General features: G+C 38.5%; 1 protein-coding gene and 2 long non-coding RNA genes across 3 annotated transcripts in view; 1 reads left to right on the top strand and 2 right to left on the bottom strand.

The window, feature by feature from the left end:
* Positions 1 to 1,616: 1,616 nt before the first annotated feature.
* On the top strand, positions 1,617 to 14,891 carry LOC306987235. Its single transcript, XR_013795117.1, has 3 exons — positions 1,617 to 1,953; positions 2,105 to 2,150; positions 13,491 to 14,891. It is a non-coding gene; the product is annotated as an uncharacterized lncRNA (long non-coding RNA).
* LOC306987233 (E3 SUMO-protein ligase ZBED1-like) lies at positions 3,263 to 5,002 on the bottom strand. The gene is made up of 3 exons (XM_079591336.1): positions 4,160 to 5,002; positions 3,874 to 4,068; positions 3,263 to 3,761 (listed from the first exon to the last, which is right to left on the bottom strand). Exons 1-3 carry the CDS (start codon positions 4,971 to 4,973, stop codon positions 3,352 to 3,354), a joined length of 1,419 nt encoding a protein of 472 aa, XP_079447462.1. The 5' UTR covers positions 4,974 to 5,002; the 3' UTR covers positions 3,263 to 3,351.
* Positions 5,349 to 23,620, bottom strand: part of LOC306987234 — a 48,338-nt gene continuing 30,066 nt past the window's right edge. Inside the window, exons 2-6 of the long non-coding RNA XR_013795116.1 lie at positions 10,119 to 10,372; positions 9,754 to 9,792; positions 8,863 to 8,972; positions 6,865 to 6,923; positions 5,349 to 5,834 (exon numbers count right to left, since the gene is read on the bottom strand). This is a non-coding gene — a long non-coding RNA (uncharacterized lncRNA). The remainder of the gene's footprint in view (positions 5,835 to 6,864; positions 6,924 to 8,862; positions 8,973 to 9,753; positions 9,793 to 10,118; positions 10,373 to 23,620) is intronic.

The raw sequence follows: 23,620 nt of genomic DNA, 5'->3' as shown, positions 1-23,620 counted from the left end.
TTTAGCAAGTTAAAGGCCTTTAAGTTTAATTCTAAAACCGTACACCTTAGGTTGTTGTACATATCTTTTCGCTGCGAAATCTATATTGATTTAGATTTGAGTTAGATACACACACACACACACACACACACACACACACCACACACACACACACACACAAACACACACACACACACCTTCAGTTCCTTTGTGGAGCTGAGAACGTGTTCAAAATGTGGATGAATTGAGGGAATACATGTATGTGGAGATACAGGAAGACTAATGAAAGCATTTCTCCAGTCTCTCTCGCTCTTTCTTTTTATGCCTGTGTTGTTTCCCCTGCCCTGTGTTTGTCCTCCAAATTGAATTATTCCTTTGACGTGGCGATAAGGGACGGCTTTAGTCCATTATGCAGAGACCATCTGCGTTTCTGAAATAAGTTTTGCAAAGGCACACACTCGTACCTGAGGGGAAGCTTACAAATACATACACATACACACAAAGACAAGAGCCGACTCTCTCTTCCATCTCATAGTAGCTCAGCTTCGCCAAATGTTAGTCAAAGTATTCCCAGATCTATGTCAAGGCCTTTTTTTTTGTTTTTGTTTTTAAAGACAGCAAACGCAAACAGCCAGAGGGTTTGGTTACGTTTCCAACCAATAGAGAGCATCTCAAAAAACAACATAACATCTCAAAATGCATCCAGAAAGCAACATCCAGTCAATGTCTCCCTCCCTCCTGGTGGACATTACCTCTGAAAGCAGCACAGATGGTTTTCTGTGGCTCCTCTGTGTCTTCATTATCCGCACAATTACTAAGGGAGGACGCCCACAATTACAACCAACATCCAGAGCCCGCGCCGCAGCGCTCAGTGTTTATTACTGCTACACCTGCACCAGCGCGGCCCAGGTGTTCCTGCCACAACGCTTCTATGTCATTTCCATATTTTAGTCTCTGGGTTTATGGATAAAATATGAAAATCCGTGTCAGACCTTTACATTTCAGCATTGTTGATTTTGTGCATTGGAGCCATAATTTTAGAGTAGATGTACTGTTGTGGGACTATTGGGAGGAGGTTCTGCTTCCTGCTGATTTATTATAACTACTGATATTACAAATGTGTGCTTGTATGGCTGAGAGCCAAATAGAACTTTTAATCACAAATAAGATTTTTTTTTTTTTGTAGGTAGTGCATCTGTTCCTTTTTTTTAAAGAAAGAAAAAAAGAATAATATCTGCAAAGGCAGTTATTTGTGTGGAAAACCATACCTGGGGAAAATGCACACACACACACACACACACACATATTTAAACACAACATGTTAGATGTGATTAATCGCGATTAATCGATTTGACAGGAATATATACTGTGTGTATTACACAAATACACACACACGCATGTTTTTCAATTTATTAAACAAGTGCTATATCAAGCTCATGCTGGAATCGTGCTCAAATCATCGTTTTATAGATATCATCTAGAGGGCTATTTTAGGGAAATACAAAACAAACAAACTAATCACTAAAAACTAATTAACTTCAAATTAACATCTATACCATTATAAACAAATGAATCCATAAAGCATTCTTAAATAGTGTCCTGTCCCTTTAAGAATAATTACCAGCAGCCGTTTAGCTAATGACTCTGAGCGGTTGTGTCATTAATGAGATTTCAGTGAGTCTCAGACTCAGAACGGAGTAGATCATTCAGTTGTTCAGCAGACAGATCTCGAGATCTACAGCGCTCATTTGGAGGAACAACGAGTCCATGGAGTGCTTCTTCAGCAGCAGTACTCACGACTAATGCAGTCACATGTTTCTAAGTGAAGCTGATAGTTACAACTCTCAGACACACACACATGCACATATATATTACCAATTGCCAGACTGAAGGGAGAATTTGAGGATGAATCATGGCTATTAATTCTCTGTGCTGTTTTAACATCCATGTCACTGCAGGAATCTCTGCTGAAAGGTTAGGGATTGCTTTTTTTAGTCAATATATGTGTATACATTTGATGTTAAGACACACAGCTATGCTTTTAAATGTTTTTGTATACTTATATTAACATACTATTTAATACAATCTGGTTTTATATTGTCATTTGTTCATCTATTTCAAACAGTGTTCCAGCAGAAGTATTCAGACCAGTCAGTGAACCTGCTTGAAGTGTGAGAGACGTGTTTTATCTAATCAAAGCTCAGGCTTTTCACCTGTTTCCTTCTCACGCGCATGCTTTCTTTTATTTTTGTCCTTTAGATTATTTTCTTATCTAATTTTCTGAGGAAGCACGTGCTTTGCACTCTGTATCTCTTCCCTCTAAAAGTAGGTGTCAAACGTTTCTGAGTAAAGATACTGTACTTATGCAACTTGAAACAAACACAAACAACTAAACAACGTGTTTACTTAACCAGTTACTGTAAATGGGAAAAGGGAAATATACAAAGATAGTGTGGATAAATTGTTTTTTCTTTATGTTGCCCCATTTGAAAATTGTCATTTCTTGTTTTAAGCATAAACTTCACTAAATTTTGTTCAGTAAGAAAAATACACTTAATTAACTTAAGATATATTCTCTGAAGTCTTAAAGGAACACTCCGACTTTTTGGGACTTTAGCCTATTCAACTTATCCCCCAGAGTTAGATAAGTCCATACATACCTTTTTCATCTCCGTGCGTGCTATGAGTCTGTTTGACGCACCCACCGCTAGCCTAGCTTAGCACAAAGACTGGATGTAAATGGTTGCAGCTAGCATACTAATCCAAATAAGTGACAAAATAACGCAAACATTTTCCTATTTACATGTTGTGATTTGTATAGTCACAGAGTGTACAAAAAACAAAGTCACATGAGACACAGACATATTTTAACTGTATAAATACTGGGAACTATATTCCCTCATTTCCCTGAAGGCGAAGCACTGCTACTTGGGCGGAGTGATAACCGCAGCACCTGAGACGCGCTCTGAACGAACTCTCTGCTCCTCACCACGGCGCGTCTCAGGTGCTGCGGTTATCACTCCGCCCAAGTAGCAGTGCTTCGCCTTCAGAGAATATAGTTCCCAGTATTTATTAGTGATGGGCAGATCGAGGCTTCGTGAAGCAATGAAACAGTTGAACCAAATGGTTCATATTGTTTCGAGGCTTCGAATCAATCCGACACCCGTCTCAACGGTGACACCTAGTGGTCACTTGCAGGTGTTGATCTGAAGCAACCTTGACGAGCCATTAAAATAGTTGTTGTTTTTTTATTATTGTACTTTTCTAATATGTGAATCTTGTAACCTATAGGCTCCTCACTGTGCATAATGTTATTTTGGTCCTGCAAAATGAATATTAATAAAATAAATCAAGCCACAATGTCTCACTTTTTTAGATATTTTTATTCAAAAATATTAATTTCTCTGCTGTGGAAGGACTTAGCCTACTTCTTTTTTTACAGATAATTTCTCCAGCCTTTGAAAAAATCCTCTCACAAGGGACACTTGTTGCTGGAATGCAAAGATATTTTTTAGCCATGACATACAAATGAGGAAAGATCACTGCTCTCTCTTTCCAGTAAGTTAGTGGATCATGAGTTCTGGGCAAATACGCATCGTTGATGTATTTTTTCACTTCCACTGTGGCATCAGCTGTAGCATTGTGTATCATCTGGGTTTGATGGATACGAGTATCAAAAAGTTCCCATAAACTGTCCTGTGTTTCTACTGGTGTTGATGTTGATGGTGATGGTGATGGTGATGGTGATGATGTTGATGGGTCTGATGTTGACATTTCTGGCTCTGAATAAAAATGAAAACAGCAATTAGTAACAAATACTAAACTGACGGCATATATGAAGTATATATTACATGAATCAGATTACATAACATAACACAGACTGAAACTGCTCACCAGGATTTGTGTTTGAACGCATCAGCGAAGCACACTCCAGTATCATGTTCTTTTCAGCGTCCTGGGCTTTGGCAGCATTTCCAAATGCCACATTTTTGAACCTTGGGTCCAGCAGCGTAAGCGTAGCCAGTGCCAAGGCTCTAAAACTCTCATACCCTCCACATCTGGCCTGCAGACCTTCTTGCAGATGTGAGCCTATGAGCCAAAACAGGAGGAAAAAAATATATAATAATGACAATAATATGACAGTTATGGCCAATTACATGGGTAGTTCATTGTGGCCTACCTAATTGTACAGTTGATTCCTGCGTTGCATTTCCTTTTTTCTGTGCAAGCTTGTGCTGCAACATCCTGTACAGTGGTATTAGCTTTGAAGCAGACACTCTCTTTTCCTCTGACATCTCTGTTGTTGCGAGTTTGAATGGTTGCAGTAGTGACAATGATTGTTGAATAATGTTATACTCAAGACTTGTCAGGGGAGCAGTATCATTGTTTAAGTTGGAAAGTGCAGCAGCCACTGGTTCACGTTGATCATACAAGCGTTGTAGCATGTCGAATGTGCTGTTCCATCTCGTCTCAACCTCCTGCATCAGTTTCAGAGTTGGTCTTCCCATCAAGCCCTGCATCTCCACAAGCTTGTCCTTTGCTTTGCAGCTTGATCTGAACAACCCCACTATCTTTCTGGCCTTCTGGCGTATTTCATTGAGGACTGGGGTTTGATCTAGGGCCTTTTTCACAATCAAATTTAAAGCATGAGCAAAGCATGGGACATGGCGAAGGTGGAGTAAATTGGTGCTCAGGACCATGTTGGATGCGTTGTCAGTCACCATGCACTGAACTTTGGAGGTTATTCCCCACTCAGCCATTAGCAAGGCTTTAGCCTCCATGAGATGCTGGGCTGTGTGTGTTTGGTAAAACCTCCTTACACCCAGTACAACAGTTGCCATTTTTGCCTCTGGTGTTATGTAATGGCAAGTCACACCAAGATATCCGTCCATATTAATGGAGGACCACATGTCAGCCGTAAGGCTAACAAATTCTGCCTTTTGTAGGTCCTCCATTGTCTTCTCCTTGGCTTTGTTGTACCTTTCGCTGACCATTGCTTTAAGCACCTTCCGGGATGGGAGGACATACACTGTAAAAAATTCTGCTGTGATTTTACAGTAAATTACTGGCTACTAATTGCATTACTTTCACAGTAATTTACAGTAAGAAAATTTAATGTAAATTACAGCAAAATGACAGTTGTGTACAGTGATTTCACAGTTAATGATATCACATCATTACTGTAATTTCACAGTGCATAACTGTATAAATATAGTTATCAGCTGTAACTTGAACAGTAATTTATTGTGTTTCAGCTGTAAAAGTAATGCAATTAGTAGCCAGTAATTAACTGTAAACTTACAATTTAATACAGTAATGCAATATGATGACAAAAGTAGTAAAAAAAAGATTAAACAATAGTTTCCACAATTGATTTTATTTTCAATAAAATTGTTACAACAATATAACAAACGTTGCAAGAGTCGTTGCATAACAGAGGGCAAGAGTAGGCAACGAGATGGCAGTCCAAAAAACACAGCCAGAGCTAAATAACAAAAAAATAGGTAGAAGTGAAGGTCTTGACCAGAAGGGCAGTCCAACATATTCAGTGGCGATATGGCAAGTAAAAACGGAGAGCCAACAATGACCGGAGCAAATGAAAAAAGTAATACCATCAAAACAAAACAAATAACATAGCAACCCAAGACCCAACAGATGAGGCGAACCTAGATGAGGTGAAAATCTGGTCTATGGTATCCAGACTGCCTTTCAGCGTGAATAAAATCCATCCCAACTGCTCGCCAATTTCAGATCCCTCCATTTTCACATCGCTGAAGATTCTCCTCTCACTGAAGACACGTCCAGTCAAGACGTCCCAAAGTCTGCACAGTGGGTTGTGATGTAGCTGGTTCTTCCTGAACAAAATGAAGAATCAGTATTAGAAAAGAGAAGTAAATTGATTCAATTTATACTCCCAATGACAAGCTAAAATCTTACTTAAAGGGATAGTTCACCTAGAACTGAAAATTCTGTCATTTACTCGCCCTCAAGTTGTTCCAAACTGGTTTGAGTTTTTCTTTATTTGAGCAAAAAATATATTTTGAGAATTGAAAATGAAACAGTTGATGGGCCCTATTGACTTCCATAGTAAAAAAAAAAAAAATATATATATATATATATATATACTATGGAAGTCAATGTGGCCCCATCAGCTGTTTAATTTTTTGGGTGAACTACACATCCTGCAACATCTCGTTTGGCATCCATGTAATGTGCTTCTATAATGTATTTCAGCTTCAACACATTGGACAATTTTGCTTAAAGGGTTAGTTTACACAAAAATTACAATTATTTTGTTAATTACTCACCCTCATGTACATTCACACCTATAAGACCTTTGTTCATCTTCGGAACACAAATGAAGATATTTTTAATGATATTCTGAGAGCTTTCTGACCTTCCATTGGGAGCAATGCAACTAACACATTGAAGGCCCAGAACGATTGGAAAGACATCATTGAAGTAATCCATGTGACTGCAGTGGTTTAACCTATTTTATGAAGCGATGCGGGTGCTTTGTTTTTGCAACAACAAGGAGAAGCACTACAACGCACGCATATTGTGTTGACTCGAGACTGGGTGTTGTTCCGTGAATGTGCTTTAGATAATATAATTTTGTAAACAGAGGTAAATTATGGTTTTAAATTATAAATTGAGGTTAAACTACTGGAGTCACATGGATTACTTTAATGGTGTCGTTACTACCTTTCTGGGGCTTGAATATATTAGTTGTGAAGGCTCCCAATGGAGGAACAGAAAGCTCTTGGAGTTCTTTAAAAATATCTTAATTTGTGTCCCGAAGATGAACGCAGTTCTTACAGGTTTGGAACGGCACGAGGGTGCATAATTAAGGACAGCATTTTTTCTTTTTTTGCTGAACTATACCTTTAAGGAATCCTGGAAACACCTTAAATCAGCATGTATTCGCCAATTTTCTGGAAGAACTGAAATGCAGATAAGAAAACTGAAACAGTTTCACAAAAACAAAACAAAAACTTTCTGCATTTTTACATTTTCCATAAAAAGAAAAGAAAAGCAGTTTTGAATTATTCACTTGAAGCTTCATATAACATACTCAGAAAAGTAAAATGTTAGCTGCAGCCCTATTTTACAGTGCAAAGTATGGTAATAAAAGCATAAAAGCACTTTTATGAAATAAGCTTGTTCCCACATTTGACAAATTGTGTTTACACAAATATATTGCTTTAACTTTAGCATCATTTAAAGGGTTAGTTCACCCAAAAATTAAAATTCTGTCAGTAATTACTCTCCCTCATGTTGTTCCAACCCCGCAAGACTTTCGTTCATGTACACAAACGAAGATATTTTTGATGAAATCTGAGAGCTGGATCACTCTTCCATAGGCTTCTTAAGGGATTGAAACTTGCCGGCCCAGAAAGTTATTAAAGACATTGTTAAAATAGTCCAAGTGACTACAGTGGCTCAACCATATGATCAATATGGCCATATCAAGCGACGAGAATACTTTTTGTGCGCAAAAAAAATTAACGACATTATTCCACTATTCATTATGTTCTCCGTGGGCCTGAGTGTGTTCACGTAGTGTAACTGCTCAGTGCGTCTGTGTTGCACATCACACGCGTCACACACATGACCAGCGCCGGCCAATATGAGCCTATGTGGTGACGTGCAACACAGACGCGTTACGTGAACCCACTCGAGGCTAGGGCTGGGCGATAAAACGATAACGATAATTATCGTGATATAATTTTTCTCGATAAAACGATATCAGGAGTTCGATAAATGTTCGATAATGTTTTTGCGCCAAAAGCGGAACGAATCTCATTTGAACCGCGCGCCACATGGACCGTTTATCCGCTCGGCTCAAAGTCCAAACGGCAGCGTGAGCGCGAGCTCACTCGAGCAGACGCGTTTACTCTGATCGGCCTCGGTCACTAGATCCAGTGAGAGCGCTTGAATTCAGCGAGGAACACAAATGTCTCAGTGATTTAAACCAGTTTAAAGGCAGATGAGACCGCGCTGACGAACAGGAGAAGCACTGTGCGCAGCGATACAGTCAGAAGCTTCTCCGTCGACACATTCCCATCATTTACCACGGATTTACTGTAACGTTAGCCTAGTAATATTAACTGCATCATGAAATGTGGGATATATATATATATATTGAATTGTATAATATTATTAATGTAGACAATGTATTAAAGGACTAATGGAATATAATTCGTTTTTAATAATGTATTTAGGCTACTGGTTTTCATAAATACCATAGAAACCATAAAGTTACATTTTATCTGTGGTTATCATGATGATCTAAATGCATGATGCTGGATGACCAATGGTTAATTTGAATAAAACTAAAGAATATTACATTTTACCAAATAAAAATAATGTTGTTACTTTTTTTTAACAGATGTTACTGTTTTTGTTAATGAACATAAATTGTATAAAGTAAATCTGCATCCTAACTCAAGCTAATACTACTGAAATAAAGATATTTATTTTGTTAAGGAAAATGACAAATGTTTGAATGTTCTACCTCGGATTTGTGAATGTTCACCTGTTTGGCAAGTGTTTGTCATGATATGTTCTGACAAGAGTAGTTTAAAAACACAACGCTCTGGTTTCTACAGCTTTCACTTAGGAGTACAAATCTGTCTTTAAACTTGAAATAAATAAAGATTTGACATTTATCGATATCGACTGATATAAAAAAAAATATCGTGATATATTTTTTTGGCCATATCGCCCAGCCCTATGAGGGAGTGTAATTAATGACAGAATTTTAATTTGTGGGTGAACTAACCCTTTAATAGCTTCAATAAACATCTTACTGCAGAACTATATCTAGCTTAACACAGAGACAGTGTTTCGTTAGTCCGCTCTGAAGTTTAGATTGCTTACATTAGATTGACATCCGTTCAAAGTCAAGAGCTCCCTGATCAGTGTGCAGACTTGCTGGTTTATGTGTCCTCTCTGCCTCTGCCATCTCTGGGTTGATGCCCAAGAAGCACCTATAAACAAAAAGACAGAAGAAAGCTGTTAGTTTTATTCAAGTGGGATGAAAAAGGTGTCAGTCCCAGTCACCACCTTTAGTGGGTCACTGGATTTACAGTACAAAGCTAAACTAAAGTTAGCTCAGTTTTAACAAGCTGACATTACTTTGATTTAGTTAAACAGCAAACATTTAAATAACGTTAACAGCAACTGAAAAACATTTTTCCATCACAAACACACAGTCAAAAATAGTCTGGCAACAAAGTAGAGGTGTGTGATTTACCCAGGTCAAGCATTATGCACACAACAACGTGCACGTACTGTTTGCAGAGGATGGAGTAACGTTAAGAGTATGTTGGCCTGTCCATCTCCCTATGTCTGTTTCTGCTTGTAACTGAACGTAGTACTCTTCCTCCTAGAATTAGTTAACGTTATTACCCGTTCAGACAAAATGGCTCCTAATATCTCCAGATGTCGACCTGTTTTTAATGTAGAATAGCACAACTAATCTCCACTAATTCAGTGATAAACATTTAATTTACTATATCTTTTTCACAATAAAAGCATCCAGTTGTTTTGCAATACACTTCATTTTTCTGTTGACGAGACAGACAAATGGCTGCTCCGTTTCACACACAAAGCAGGGGAGAAAATTATGAAGTTCAGCTAACGTTACTAATTTGAGATGAATTTATGAAATTTGAACTGTATTTCAGCATTTATTTGCCCAAATTCACAACACTATAATTGATCTAGTTGATAATAACTGTCATACCCACATATAAGGCCACAGCTTACCTTATAACTTTATTTCCCGGTGGTCACCATAGAAAAATGCTGTGGGAAAAGAGAACGCTGTTAGAGAAACTAAGAAAAGCATTAAGCAAAAGTACAAATTTCGACGATGTAACTTTAGCTAACGTGTCTCACAGTTAACCTTACTAACTTAATACGGTACAATTAACGTTAACACTACAACCAACGTCTGTTCATTCAAATTTGCGCGCTCAAACCTAGACGCGAGTCTGCTTCGGCTAAGTTACAAAAACATGACAACAGCACCTACAACAAACGCTAATTTGGCTCATACTTTTAAATAACATGCACTATCATATAAAAAAACAGCCACCAAAATGACAAAGTTTGATATTTTAAACACTTACCGGCCGCTGAATCCATCGAGTGAGAGCACGGAGGAGATGAGAGCTCAGATGACGCAGTTGCAGCGCGAAAAAGACGGAATTCACAGTAGTTTATTGTAATAGTCCCGCCTTGCATTATTTTCACAATAAAAGTCTAAATACGGTATTATATTGTGAAATATCACAGTAAAAGCCTGTGAATTGGTAATACTGCAATTTATTGTGAAATATTACAGTTATATGTTGTGAAATCCTGGAAATATTTTACAGTGTAGCTTGGATCAAGCTTGTTCACAAAGGCCCTGAATCCCTCATCCTCCACGATGGTGAAGGGCTGCAGATCCTTCACCACCATGTTCAGAAGAGCCTCATCCAATTCCCTCTGTCTGCCTTTTAAAAGAGAAGATAAAACATACTTTCAGACAAATATATTTAAAAAAATACAGCTTCAAATAGTGCACAGCTATTAAAAGTAGTATACTGGTGCATTATTTGGAAACCTTTCTAATCAAATTTAGGTTATGAACGTTTATGCTCAGTGTGCAGAGAAAAATGTAATGGAATGTAGAACTACAACAATTACGAAAACCAAAATGATGGTGTAGTATACACTGGCAGTATATTGGGTACTCATATGTAGATCTATATTTTAACATGATTGGCAGTTGTGATTGGTCCCAAAAGTTTGTAATTATATTTCAATTATAATTATATTTCAAACAATGCATACCTTGCTTAGATGGCCCAGCAGTGTCAGTAGCAGGCCTAGGTACAGGGGGAATGCCATCCTCTGCACCCTCCAAAATGGCAGGATGAGTGCTCCTCAAATGGCGCATCATGGATGATGTATTGTTGCAGTAGGCAAGCTGCCGATCACAATACACACATCTCACTTTATTTGGGGTTTCTAAATGGAAATGCTCCCACACCACAGATGTACGGCATCTCTTCTGGGGAGCCTCCATTTTATCTATCTAGATATGTATCTCTAATCTATCTATGTAATTAGATTTAACTACAATCTATCTATGTATTTAGATATGTATATATATAATATGTATCTATAATCTATCTATGTATTTAGATATCTATAATCTATCTATGTATTTATATATGTAGCCTATCTTTAATCTATCTATATATGTATCTATCTATCTATCTATTAATGTAGCTGTCTATATATATTAATATCTATGTATCTATTAATGTGTCACTATATGTATACTCTGTGTCTCTAGCCTATCAGTCAATGTGTTGTGTAAATTTAAATGTAAGCCTAAATATAACTAAACAAATCGCACTATAAATGTCACTATATCACCAAAAATCCGCTATCTCAAAATCAAACTCCTCTCACAAAAACCCACGAGGTCAATATGCGTTGATTTCACTTTTATACAGATATGGTATTGTGTGGTCTGTTTCCGACCGTGTCAATCAAGCGCTGATTCGGCGGATCACACCTGATGAAACACTTAGTGAAACACTTCGAGGCTTCGTTTGGCCGTAGTCACGTGACATGGGTGTTTTGAATCACGCTTCGGATCAGTGTTTCGAAACATCTGCGCTTCGGGATCTCGCAAAGCTTCGAAACGACTGTTTCGCGACAGCCATCCCTAGTATTTATACAGTTAAAATACTGTACATGTGTCTCATGTGACTTTGTTTTTTGTACACTCTGTGACTATACAAATCACAACATGTAAATAGGAAAATGTTTGCGTTATTTTGTCACTTATTTGGATTAGTATGCTAGCTGCAACCATTTACATCCAGTCTTTGTGCTAAGCTAGGCTAGCGGTGGGTGCGTCAAACAGACTTATAGCACGCACGGAGATGAAAAAGGTATGTATGGACTTATCTAACTCTGGGGGATAAGTTGAATAGGCTAAAGTCCCAAAAAGTCGGAGTGTTCCTTTAATATCTCATACTATCAAGAAAATGTAGCCTATCTTGCTTCAGGGATGTTTACATATTTTTATTCGATAACAAATATGGAAGAAAATTACTTTAAATATATAGGCCTATACTGTATGTGACACATTCGTCCCATAATCATCATTAAAATTGTGTGTGACTTGTACCACAGACCTTATGTTGGCTCGGACCATAATGGAATAGCCTTTGAGGATCGATTAGCCTTGGGCGCCCAACACCCTGTCACCGGTTTGTGGTTTGTCCCTCTTCGTTGGTAAATTCTCACCACCGCTGACCGGGAGTGATCCACAAGCCTTTGCCGTTTCAGAGATACTCTGACTCAGTCGCCTTGCCATAACAATCTGGCCCTTGCTAAAGTCACTCAGATCTTTATTCTCGTCCATTTCTCCTGCATCCAACACGTTTATTACGAGAACTGATTGTTTGTTTACCATCTAATCTACCAAGACTTTAATATGTGGCCTTGTTAAGAGATGATCAATGATATGTTCGCTTCCCCTGAGATTGGTCATAATGTTTTGGCTCATCAGTGTGTGCGTGTGTGTGTGTGTGTGTGTGTGTGTATATGTATGTGTATTGCACAGTAGGGACAAATTTACTCCCAAATCTAAGTAAAAAACACATGCCTCACCACTTTCAAATGGGCTATTCTTTTCGGTCGAACCACGTCCTCACACTCTCAGGTCTTGTAAACAAGTTCATTTAGCAAAATAATGGTTTGCAGTTATGCTTGTCAGATGCAGTAGCCTTTGCCACTAATTAAAAAAACATATCGGCTGCTTATTAGGCAAATGAACCGGAGGCTAAATTTAGTGGACTGAGCTGGAAAGAGAAAATTATAAACCAAACACACTAATTTCACTTGAATATTTAAATGGACCGTGAAGAAGATGAAAAAGATTTTTAAAATACTTATTTCATTACTCTGAAATATTAATGAGTTGTTTAATTAATACTTATTCAAAGAATGACTATGAAAAAATGCATCCAAGTTTCTGATTTACTATCTGAAGTTGAACTGCGGCATCTTAACTGACCTCAGCTGTAACAGCACGTCCAGACACTTACTTTTTGTCTAGTATTATGTATAAGTGTGTGTGTGTATGAGTAGGTGTGTGAGTGGGTGGATTATTGAGCGTTGGAAGTACGCCTGCAAGCATTTTGTCTTCATTTACATACTTCACCTAAACTTGCAGTGGCATTTGCATATTCAAAAACAAATGGGATTTCCAATCAAGTGCTTGATATCAGGCCAATCAGAACAAAGCGGGAAGTGAATACTCGAGTGAAGCTACAGTTGCTGATATGAGCACGCTGAATTTTAAAATCCACACCAGAGTTAGAAGTAAATAACTATGTTTGGCCCTGCGAAGAAAGAAATATTTCAAGGTCATTGCAAATGTGACCTGAACAAATGCTCTCCTAACACGATTTAAATGTTTCTGTTGCCGGAAGGAGTCTGCCAGTTTCTGCCTCTCCTTGTGGATCATCGGAGGGGTTTTGGAGCCCCAGTCTGAGCTTCAGTGGCAGGGAACACATTGGGACGGCTTCACTGCAGGCAGCAGATCAAAGCCAAGTAACAAGATTCCAAGAGCCGCGTGTGGAGAGATGTTGGATTAGCAGGATTAAGTAGGAACGCACTACTGCTTGGGGAAGCGCTTCCTCCAGGACCCGAACGGGGAAGCCTGAACTCACCGGGGTCAGCCGAGAGCCACGGGAACTTGGGCCAGGGCCACCTTCTATGTGCATTTCATCCTGCAACCGCTCCGTTTGGCACGGAAGAATATAAGTCACTCTTTATCTCAGCTCTCCTGTGCTTATGTTTGGTTTATTTTTTCCCTCCTTCTGGGGAAAAGAGGATTGTATTTCTTTTCTTTCTTTGTCGTATTTCTGGTCTGTCTCCACTTTTGTTCTTCTCGTTCCAGAGACGGCCGCTAAGCCATCCGAGCCTTCGCAGGGTTCTCAAATTTGGCTTAGACGGATGAGAGCGATGTACAAACACACTCACGCACGTAAAAACTGTGAAACGGCACTTAATTTTTTCCATTCCACTGAGTCATAATTGCCTGAGGAATGTAGTAACTAGTCTATGAGGGCGTTTAGAAATGATAATGGATAGATGATGGCGATATTTCTGCAAGGCAACAAACGTTTTGAGAGGAAAGGCTAGAAGCACTTGGACACATTTAAGTGTTGTGTTTCACAAAGATTGGCATCACTGGGATCTATTTGGAGTGGAAGTTCACTCCTAGTTCTGCCGGAATGAGAGTTGGCATTTCATCTGCTACAAAAGCGAACGGAGTACCTACATAAACTGCTGCTGTTGCTCTGTAAAGTGTTATTGATTGTTTTTGAATTGAAACCTGCGATCCTCTCACTCAGGAAAAAGAATACAGCAACACTTTACAGAATGGATCAATTCATTATCACTAGTTAATGCCTTAGATTTCATGAAATAAAAGTTAACAAAACATTTTACAGCAGTTATTAATCTAGTTCAACTATGTATGCTTTTGGTGATCAAAGATGAATTTTACGGGTAAAATACTGTATACTGTATTTTTCTGTAAACTTAATGTGCTGCAAAAAAAGTATACAAAAACGGCAGTATCCCAAAATAAATAATTAACTCAAATGAATAAAAAATGTAAACAAAATGTATAAAATGTAAAAAATCTAGATAACTTGGATTGTAAAAGTGTTGTTAGTTCTCTGGAAAAAAAATGAACACATTAAACCTCATTGCAAAGTGTTTCTGAGAATACATGCTCCTTAAATCCAGGGATAAAACACTTTTAGTACCAGGAAGTCTTAAACACTGGCACTGTATGACAGCTTTACAAATATAACAGCTGCAATCACTATGAGTGTCATATCAGACAACCATTACTTCCATGTATATTTCCCTATGGGCCTTTCTCACCACGCAACAGTCAAAACATATAAGAAATATGGTACCTCAAAGCTACCCCAGGTCAGGGCACGAGCAGGCTGCATATAAGTAGATTTGTTCTGCCCATTAATCTTGACAACATGCCTTTATAGGTCCACGGTACCCTGCTGGGTCGGGCTGTGTTTTGTTTTGCTCACTGTTAGCGATATTAGTGTGACATTGAGTCCCATTCCACCTTCTCCAGCTTATGAATTAAGGAGAAAACTCCCTTTAGAGGGTTCCACCATCACTCACGGAGACAGTGGTACACGGCTGTTAATACTCTACTCACTGTGGTTCAACCCAAGCAGTGCGACCTGGCTAGTCCTGTGGGACTGCATATGTGATTAATGTAGCATTCTTGGCTGGGAGTTTTCATTTTCCCCCTATCAAGGGAACCAGTCTCTGGGGGTCTGGTGCTGGTGAAACTGTGTTCAATGCTGTTATTCTCAGGTGTCCCAATATGCAAGACACCCAGAAGGAGACACAGCACCAGCAGTGCATTACCCCTGTGTGGTTACCATGTTCATACCAGCAACTCCAATTCAACAAGTCAATCTACAATATAAAGTACTGATAAAAAAGCAGAAAACTACATAGATTTCTTTGTCTTGTTTTTTTTTTTATCAATTGAAAATGTAGTAATATTTATTTGGCACAGATTTTCAATTAGGGTGACAGAATTAAACATTAACAGGTCAACTTAATAAACCAACTAAATACCACTATATATACTAGAGTCAAATAATACTTATGGAAGTGCAACTCAATTTCATGAACCGGTTCTGTGATTCTTTTAGGCCCTTTTTTTTTTTTACATTTTGACTTGAGAATCACTTGCACTGAGTTAATTTGTTAACGAATTGTGCGCTGCTGTGTTTCATAAAAGCATTGTATACCCACAACCCGTTAGCACCAATGGTCTTTACTATTTTAGGCTTAAGACACTTCTGGGGAACGCAGCCCAGACCTGTTTTCTGAACCGGCTCAACTGATTCTGAAAAGTATTAACCCAAGGAATAATTTGTTCATGAAGCAAACATTGCTAATACTGATGAACAGCCACATTTAAAGTCCCCCATGTAGTCAATAATTTTACCCTTAAAACTCATCTTTGATCACCAAAATTACATATCTAAACGTTTTTCCATGAAAAAAAATGTCTCCATGCCTTAGAATAGCTTGAATGCAACTCTACTCCCTTGCTTCATTTACTACGCGGTTTAATGAATATGCAAATGACCCCGCCTCCACTCACTCACACCAGCTCAGAGATTCACTTGTTGATGATCACACGTTAACTTATAGTTTGTGAAGTCAGAAACCCCAGCGACTTCAAACCACGTTTTTGAGACTGTTCACTGCAACTTTAAGGTGATAATACTCAGTAATGATGTTGCCTTATGAATTTTCACATGGTTTGTGCAACACATGGACAACAACATTAAAAACTTGAAATTCACCACATGGGGGACTTTAAGTAAATATGATTTTGTAATGCTATTTAGTAGAAATAAAAGACCACAGGTAAACCGGCATCTGTGCATAGAAATTTTTTTTTTAACCGCATCTTTTAAGAGCTGACCAAATAAACCAAAACCCTTCCTAATACGTATACAATATACTGTATAAGAAAGAGTAAATGTTTTTAGGGAGTAAATTCTATTATTACCTAATGACCTAATTATAGCTATAACATTAATGAATAGAACCTAGTGTGTGTGTGTGTGTGTGTGTGTGTGTGTGTGTGTGTGTGTGTGTGTGTGTGTGTGTGTGTGTGTGTGTGTGTGTGTGTGTGTGTGTGTGTGTGTGTGTGTGTGTGTGTGTGTGTGTGTGTGTGTGTGTGTGTGCGTGCGCGTGCGTGTGTGTGTGTGTGTGTGTGTGCGTGCGCGTGCGTGTGTACAAAAAGTATGGAACAAAATCACTTTGGCACAGACAAGGTCAATTCCAATACAATTTCAAAATTTGGGGGTGGCAATTGGCTTGGAAATTGAAGCAAAAGACAGTCCAATTTATGGACCATTTCAATTCCATCCCTGTCTCCAGCTGGAAGGCTATTCTGAAACCAGAACTGCCACAGAATGCAACTTGCTTGTGAGACTTGGGTATGTTTATCACGTAAGGGATCTACCACACACACACACACACACACTCACACACACACACAAGCACTAGCCCACCTCAGTGGTGTCTGAGCAGAGCAGGCCCCATTATCGGCGCTCTAAAGCTGGCTCGTAAGTGGTGGTGATTGTTCACACTGAGGGAGAGAGGGCACAGGAAATGTGTCATTTACTTCACTCTCAGCGACATGATCGCAGCACAACTTACATGACAGGGATGGCAATCATACGCAATTGTAACCCCTCTGATTCTGATTCCTTCAATTCCTTAAAGGTTCCATTAATGATTCTTGGCACTTTTGAGGAAGCGCCAAAATAACTGATCATATAAACTCCCTAAATTAGAAGACCAAAGAACAAAAACAGTATTATGTTTTTCAAAATGTAACATATTTTCCAAAAGCACCATTTATTACAACAAAAATGTTCCTGGTGTTTATTTTTAATTACATGTTGTCAAATTAACAACTAGACATTAATTCCACTAATTTAAGTGTCACGAGCAAGTACAACAAAACACAGTAATGGTTTTTGGTTTGGGTCAGAAATTATGACCAAACATAATGACAGTGTTTCAGTGAGTTAATTGATTAACCAACCGAGTGAGCCGATTCAGACTGATGAGTTTGTATGCAATTCATTAATTAGTTATTTTGACTGGCTCATGAAAAGAAAATTGTTGCAGAAAGTATTTTCACTTAGAAATCTCTTGCAAATTTCACAAAGAATAGGGCTATACGAATAGGAAAGTAAGTAAAAAGACATTGTATTTTCTTGTAAAAACGTACTCCAATAATCTTTTTTTCTTTTACATCTCTACAAAAAAAATAAAAAATGTCGTTTTTTACTGTGAACTTTTCAGTTGTTCATGAATCTGACTTTACTGGTGACCAGTTTTGGGTAAGTTACTCTAAAAAAGTAATGTAAGCTACTTATTACATCTTCAACAGTGTACTGTTCTAACTACTCTCTCTAAAAAGTATTGCATTATTAATTACTTACTGAATCCCATATCAACCTCCACCAATTGAAAAATACAAGGAGACATAACATTTTAATTATTTCAAATAAATATTATAAAAATGCATACATTATTCATCAACTGTCCAAAGTATCTCAAAGGAGAAGGTTACGTTACAAATTTAATAATAGACGATGTAAAAATTTAAATGTTAAATCAAATTGTTTTATATAGAATAGTTCTATACAGTTTTAATGCAATTCGATTAAAAGTAATTGAAATTAAATTACAGAAAAATTTATATTAATCCCTTACTTAATTACACCCAACACTGCTAGTGACGGTTTGCCGTACAGTATGTGCTAATGTCAGTGCCGGGACAAGCAAGCAGTGACTTGAAATTAATTTAGTCTAAACACTTGCCTTGAGAGTAAAATGAAAACTGTGTACTTCACTTAACTTAGTTAAGTGGATTTTGCTTAATTCACGTGTGAAATTTACTTGAAAAAAATCTAATTGTATATCTCTGCAATGTCTTCTAACTATTGTGATGGTCCAACAGACATTCTACTCTACAAGTAACTTTGCAACTACATGTCAACTAACATAGTCAACAGAATGTGTTAAAGGGACCATCAAAACAATGTGAACCCAAGCCGGGGTTCTCGATTCCCGACCCTACCAAACAAGCAGATTTGTATTGAGATAACCGCACAATGAATTTCCACATGAGAGCAACAGAGAAGTAAACTATTTTCCCAAACTGTTGTTTTTCAGTCCCTTGAAAGCTCTTCTTTCTTCCGCTTGTCAAATTTGGCAAATTTGATTGGTTTAACCTTTAAGGAGTGATTTAAAATCAGATAAGAGCTTTCCGCCTCTCGACGGCTGACAGTTCTTGAGGACCATTGCAATTTGTTTGATACAGTAATCTCGTCTTCCTCGTCTTCTCCCTCCCTCAAATCTCATCTGTTTGTGCCCTATTACTAACCTTCATTTGGTATTCTCCACTCTACCCCTTTTCCCTTAATGCAAGCCCTTCTCTCTTTCCCTCGTTTTCATATTACAGTCTCTCTACAGCCTTGTTTTATCCCTTTATTCCTGGCTCTCTTCCCCCTCTCTCTCTGTAATAACAGGCCTATGGTAAATGCTGCTCCCTCATGCCCTCCCTTGCTCTCTCCCTCTCCCACCAGCCAAATTACCAGTTGGTTACTATAGAGACGTGTTTATAAATGCGCTTTCCTCTTTTTATGATTCCCAAACTCCCCCTTTTCTCTCTCCACCTCCCCTCCTGCTTTTCTCTGCCAGCATTTCCTGCCCTGCAAGGCGCCTATTCTTTTTCCTTTTCCTTCGCTTTCTCTTTCTGCTTTCCATTTTTGGGTCTTATTATCCTCTTTTCTCCATCTCCATACTATTTTTCGCCCTCTCGGTTCATTTCATCATTATTCGGACCGTGTTTTTCATAAGTTGTCATCATCACTCGAATCTCCCCCATAGTTCCCGGCGAGACCGATCGGCTTCCGTGACACATTTTGATTTGTTGTGCAGCTCTCGCAGTCTTTCACCGCAGAGAAGCCCTCGGTCCCACCTCAATTAAACAGCTGCGTCAAATGACTAATAATCCGAGATGTTTACCGCGCAAGCTGTCTCTCTGTACCGACACAGGTCTCTTGAAGACGGAAAAAAGAACTGTGCATTTGCTAAAGATGTCAGAGGGAGATTACGAATTGGACTGTATATCACTTATCACATTAAGTCTAGGGGACCTTTTCGCTAATCAAGTTAGGAAGAGGAATATAAAAAGATAGATGTAAAATCCCTGCATCCATCAGTCAAACTAATTTGATTTGTAATGTGTATTTCAAATGCCACTTAATATGTTTAGAGCAAAAGGTCAGAACAATTTAAAACAGCAAAACATATAAGTGTCATGGGAGTGCAAACAATTGCTTACTCGGAGACATAGGCCTGTACAGTCTTCTGTCATCATTTAGGGGCCGTTTACACATTGTCTTCAAATAAAAACGAAAAACATTGTTTGGCCGTTCATTCAAAACAGCGTTTAGAATTTTTTTTTTAAAAAAGTGCAAGATTTTGAAAACAATACTGTTATCGCCTCCATGTAAACAACAAAAACGCAAATTTGTGAAATCTGTGACGTCACGCATATTACGTGTTCAGTCTATTGGCGTGTGTTTCTCTGCAAAGTGACTACTGGCCTGACAGCATAATACAGAATTTTAGTCGTTTTGCGGATCCTTGCGAACCGGTATCGTTTTGACAACATTGTCGTTTGTACGCGGAAAAAAACGAAGGAAAAACTTTTCAGTTTTTAGCACATCGTTGTCATGTAAACCTACCCTTAGGCCGTGTGTCCACCAAAGCGTTTTTTAGCCAGCTGAAAACGCTAGGCGCTCTGCTGGAAGCGCTTGAGAGCGTTTTGGCTGCGCAGTTTTTTTTTTCAGTTGAGACGCTTCATTGCTATGATACAGAATATCCGTTGGTCGGTGTGGTATTAGTCCCGCCCCTCCTCCACTGTGATTGGACGGTTGGGTAAAAAGTGACAGTGATGAGCGCTGCGTTTTACCCAAAGTTGAACATTCTTCAACTCTCTGCGACCTGTAAAAAATGGCTAACGCTCAGCGTGAAAAAAACGCTCAGCGCCTCGTTACGCTCATGGCGTTTTAAAAACTCTGCGCTCCCATTGAAAACAATTGAAAAAACACGCCAGCCATGTGAAAAAAACGCTTTGGTGGACACATGGGCTTACTCACCTTCGTGTCGGTCCAAACTTGACACAGACACTTTTCCATAGAATGAAAGTGGACTGGGATTGTCATGAAACACTTCTTCATTCAGCATTTTAGAATAATTCAACCACAATTGCAAAAAGAGAACATTTAATTAACTAAAATTTAGAAGAAAAAAAACTTATCATATGAGTTTCAAACCACACAAAGGTGAGTAAATGATGGCAGAATTTCATTTTTGGTTAAATGGCCATTTAAAGATGAATATTTAATAATGAATGCCTGCATTGTAATGGAAATATTCCAGAAATGATTTAATACATAATCTGTTTGCAAATTGTAGTTCACTATACAACACAGTATAGTCTTATACTCTCTAAAGGACATGTTAGTTAGTTGGTTATTGGTTCAAGTGCTGTTAGAAAAGCCATAACTATAGCAACAGGCTATAGCAGCTGATGAACTAGTTTTGTCTCATTACACAAGGAAGTTTAATTTGTGCTAATGGCAGTGTAATTTAGTGCCGAGGCACTTTTTGTAAGTGCATTACAATTAGGTCTTATGACTCATGCAAAGAAAGTCGATGATAAATTTGTACAAATCAGACCAGTAATATTCAAGGACAAAGAAAGGGACCATGTTAATGACCGCACCAGGCTTAACACCCTCCAAGATTATCTTTTTTTTTTTAACATTGGAAAATCAATTCAGCCAAGCTAATGCACACTGAGCAGGAAGAATTCAGACCAGCACGGGTTGCATTGCACAAATGACTCGTCATTAAAGGCCATTCAGGCTAAAAGACAGATTGATTTAAGCACCATGACGCACTCTATTGCCGAAATGTGTTCTGGCGGTTGTAATTGGTGTTATTTACTTTGTGCAGCAAGGCACCTAAAATTCAAGTGAATGTTTTTGAATGTTATGCAATCAGATTACTTTTTTTTTAAGTTACACGTTACATTTATACCACTGCCAAACAATTTTAAAAAGTAATGTTTCATTTCTATTTATTTATATAAATTCTTAATTCTTTATAATTTACAGACAAATGAAATAAAAACAACAACGTTAAACAGTGAAATGCACAATATTATCTAATATGTTATTACGTGTGTCAGCATATAGGTGCACAGTGTTTCTTTTTTAAAGAGACATCGCCAACTACTGGCCTGGCATGCCTAATACAGCATTTTTAGTCATTTTCGCTGATCCGTTTGAACAGGGATCATTTCGTCCTCTGAATGTGAAACATTTTTGCAAAACTATCTGTTTTTACTACATCATCGTGGTGTAAACATACTCGATTCTCCAGCGGATGACTATTATGAGCCCTTTCTTGTTGGTGAATCATACAGCCTGACCAGTGAATCCGATTCTGAGCAAAAGACCTTCATGAGTTGTTACTTAAAGTGAATTAAAAGCATACTTTTTTACTTTTTAGCTAAGCAATACATCCAGTGTGACCAGTGAAGTCAGATTACTGAGTGAGAGACTCTCATGAACGGGTTCTTTTAGTGAATCACAAACACTTATGAATCAGTTGAGGCAGTTAATCAGACTCACTTATTGAACTGCAGAAAGTTATTAATTCTGTCATGTAAAAGTCACTTATTTCATCAAATAAAAATAAGGAATGAATGAAATATATTACCATAATCTGTTGTTTTACTATTATTGTTAAAATTATTTGGCAACAGAATTGCATTTTTCCCAAAAAATATTTCTTCCTCAAATTCAAATGTATCATTAATGGAACTGTTAAGTACTAAATCTTTAAACAGGAAGAGGAATCGTAATAATTAAACGTCTTATGATTCTTACCCCGAGTAACAACACTGGTGTCTTTCACTCGAAGTATTTGATGGCCTTGTTGTCGTCTTCAGTCACAGCCTGTCTTGCATCAAATTCGCAGCCCACTTTTTCATTGTCCCAATCTGCATGCAGCAGAGGGAGGAAAAACGATTTGGACGCAGAGCTAAACACATTCACACACCTTCTGTCATCCTTCTGTTCCTCTCATGGGGTGTCGTTCTCCGTGCCTTGTTACCCGGGTGTGTGCAGAGCCAGGGACGGCAACGCTCATGTGATGTCATAGACACGGGGGAAAGAGATGATGGGACACAGAAGCGTGACATTGAAGATGTAAAGCTAGTTACCTCCTGCTACACAGCCAGTTAACAGTCAAGTGCCTCGCGCAGGGCCAAGGCTTTCTGTAAAAGCTTCACCCGAGACCAGAAATCATTCAAGCACATTGCGGATGTATGGAAAAGGCTTCCAGACACTGCACGGCTTTTTCCGTGATTTACAGTATTTGCCCCGATATTTGCCCCGATTTACAGTCTGGAGGAGTTGATACTAGTTGCCAAAAGTCAGAGGCAGTCTGCAGATTTTGCGCAGTCAGAGTCGACCGGTTTCACAGATAATCGGTGTATGAATGGGACAGACTTTGGTTTTCCAGCTTCAGGATATGATTCCATTTAGTCAGAGGATGTCAAACATGATTGATATTTTAAGCCGAGTTTAAAACACATTCTTTTCGTTTGTCACAGTTGTGAACACAAAGGCTTTTGAGGGGGTTTGGCGTCACGATGGCTTTGCTTCCAGACGGACTGTTAAAGAACGCGACTCAAACATCTCCCGGAAATCCAGGAGAATTCAACCAATCGGACGACAACCTCAAAACTTCTAAAGTGTTTTCCGTTTTGTGTGCCTTATGCATCAGTCGTTATGCCAACGGTCTGTGGACGTGACGTCTGAGGCTGAGACTAGCACAGCACCAATAGCATGCCTCATATTCACATACTTTGGATAGTAACAGAAAC

The sequence above is a fragment of the Phoxinus phoxinus genome (assembly GCF_949152265.1).
Source record: "Phoxinus phoxinus genome assembly, chromosome: 19".
NCBI classification, from domain to species: Eukaryota; Metazoa; Chordata; class Actinopteri; order Cypriniformes; family Leuciscidae; genus Phoxinus; species Phoxinus phoxinus.
The sequence above is the reverse complement of the archived record's forward strand: the minus strand, read 5'-3'. Positions and strand labels throughout refer to the sequence as shown.

Excerpts from the sequence above, each read along its gene's own strand:
- LOC306987233 (XM_079591336.1), bottom strand. The coding sequence starts at position 4,973 with ATGGTCAGCGAAAGGTACAACAAAGCCAAGGAGAAGACAATGGAGGAC. Across the intron at positions 4,069-4,159 it reads GGAATCAACTGTACAATTAG|GCTCACATCTGCAAGAAGGT; the intron begins GTAGGCCACAAT and ends TTTGGCTCATAG. Across the intron at positions 3,762-3,873 it reads GCGTTCAAACACAAATCCTG|AGCCAGAAATGTCAACATCA; the intron begins GTGAGCAGTTTC and ends ATTTTTATTCAG.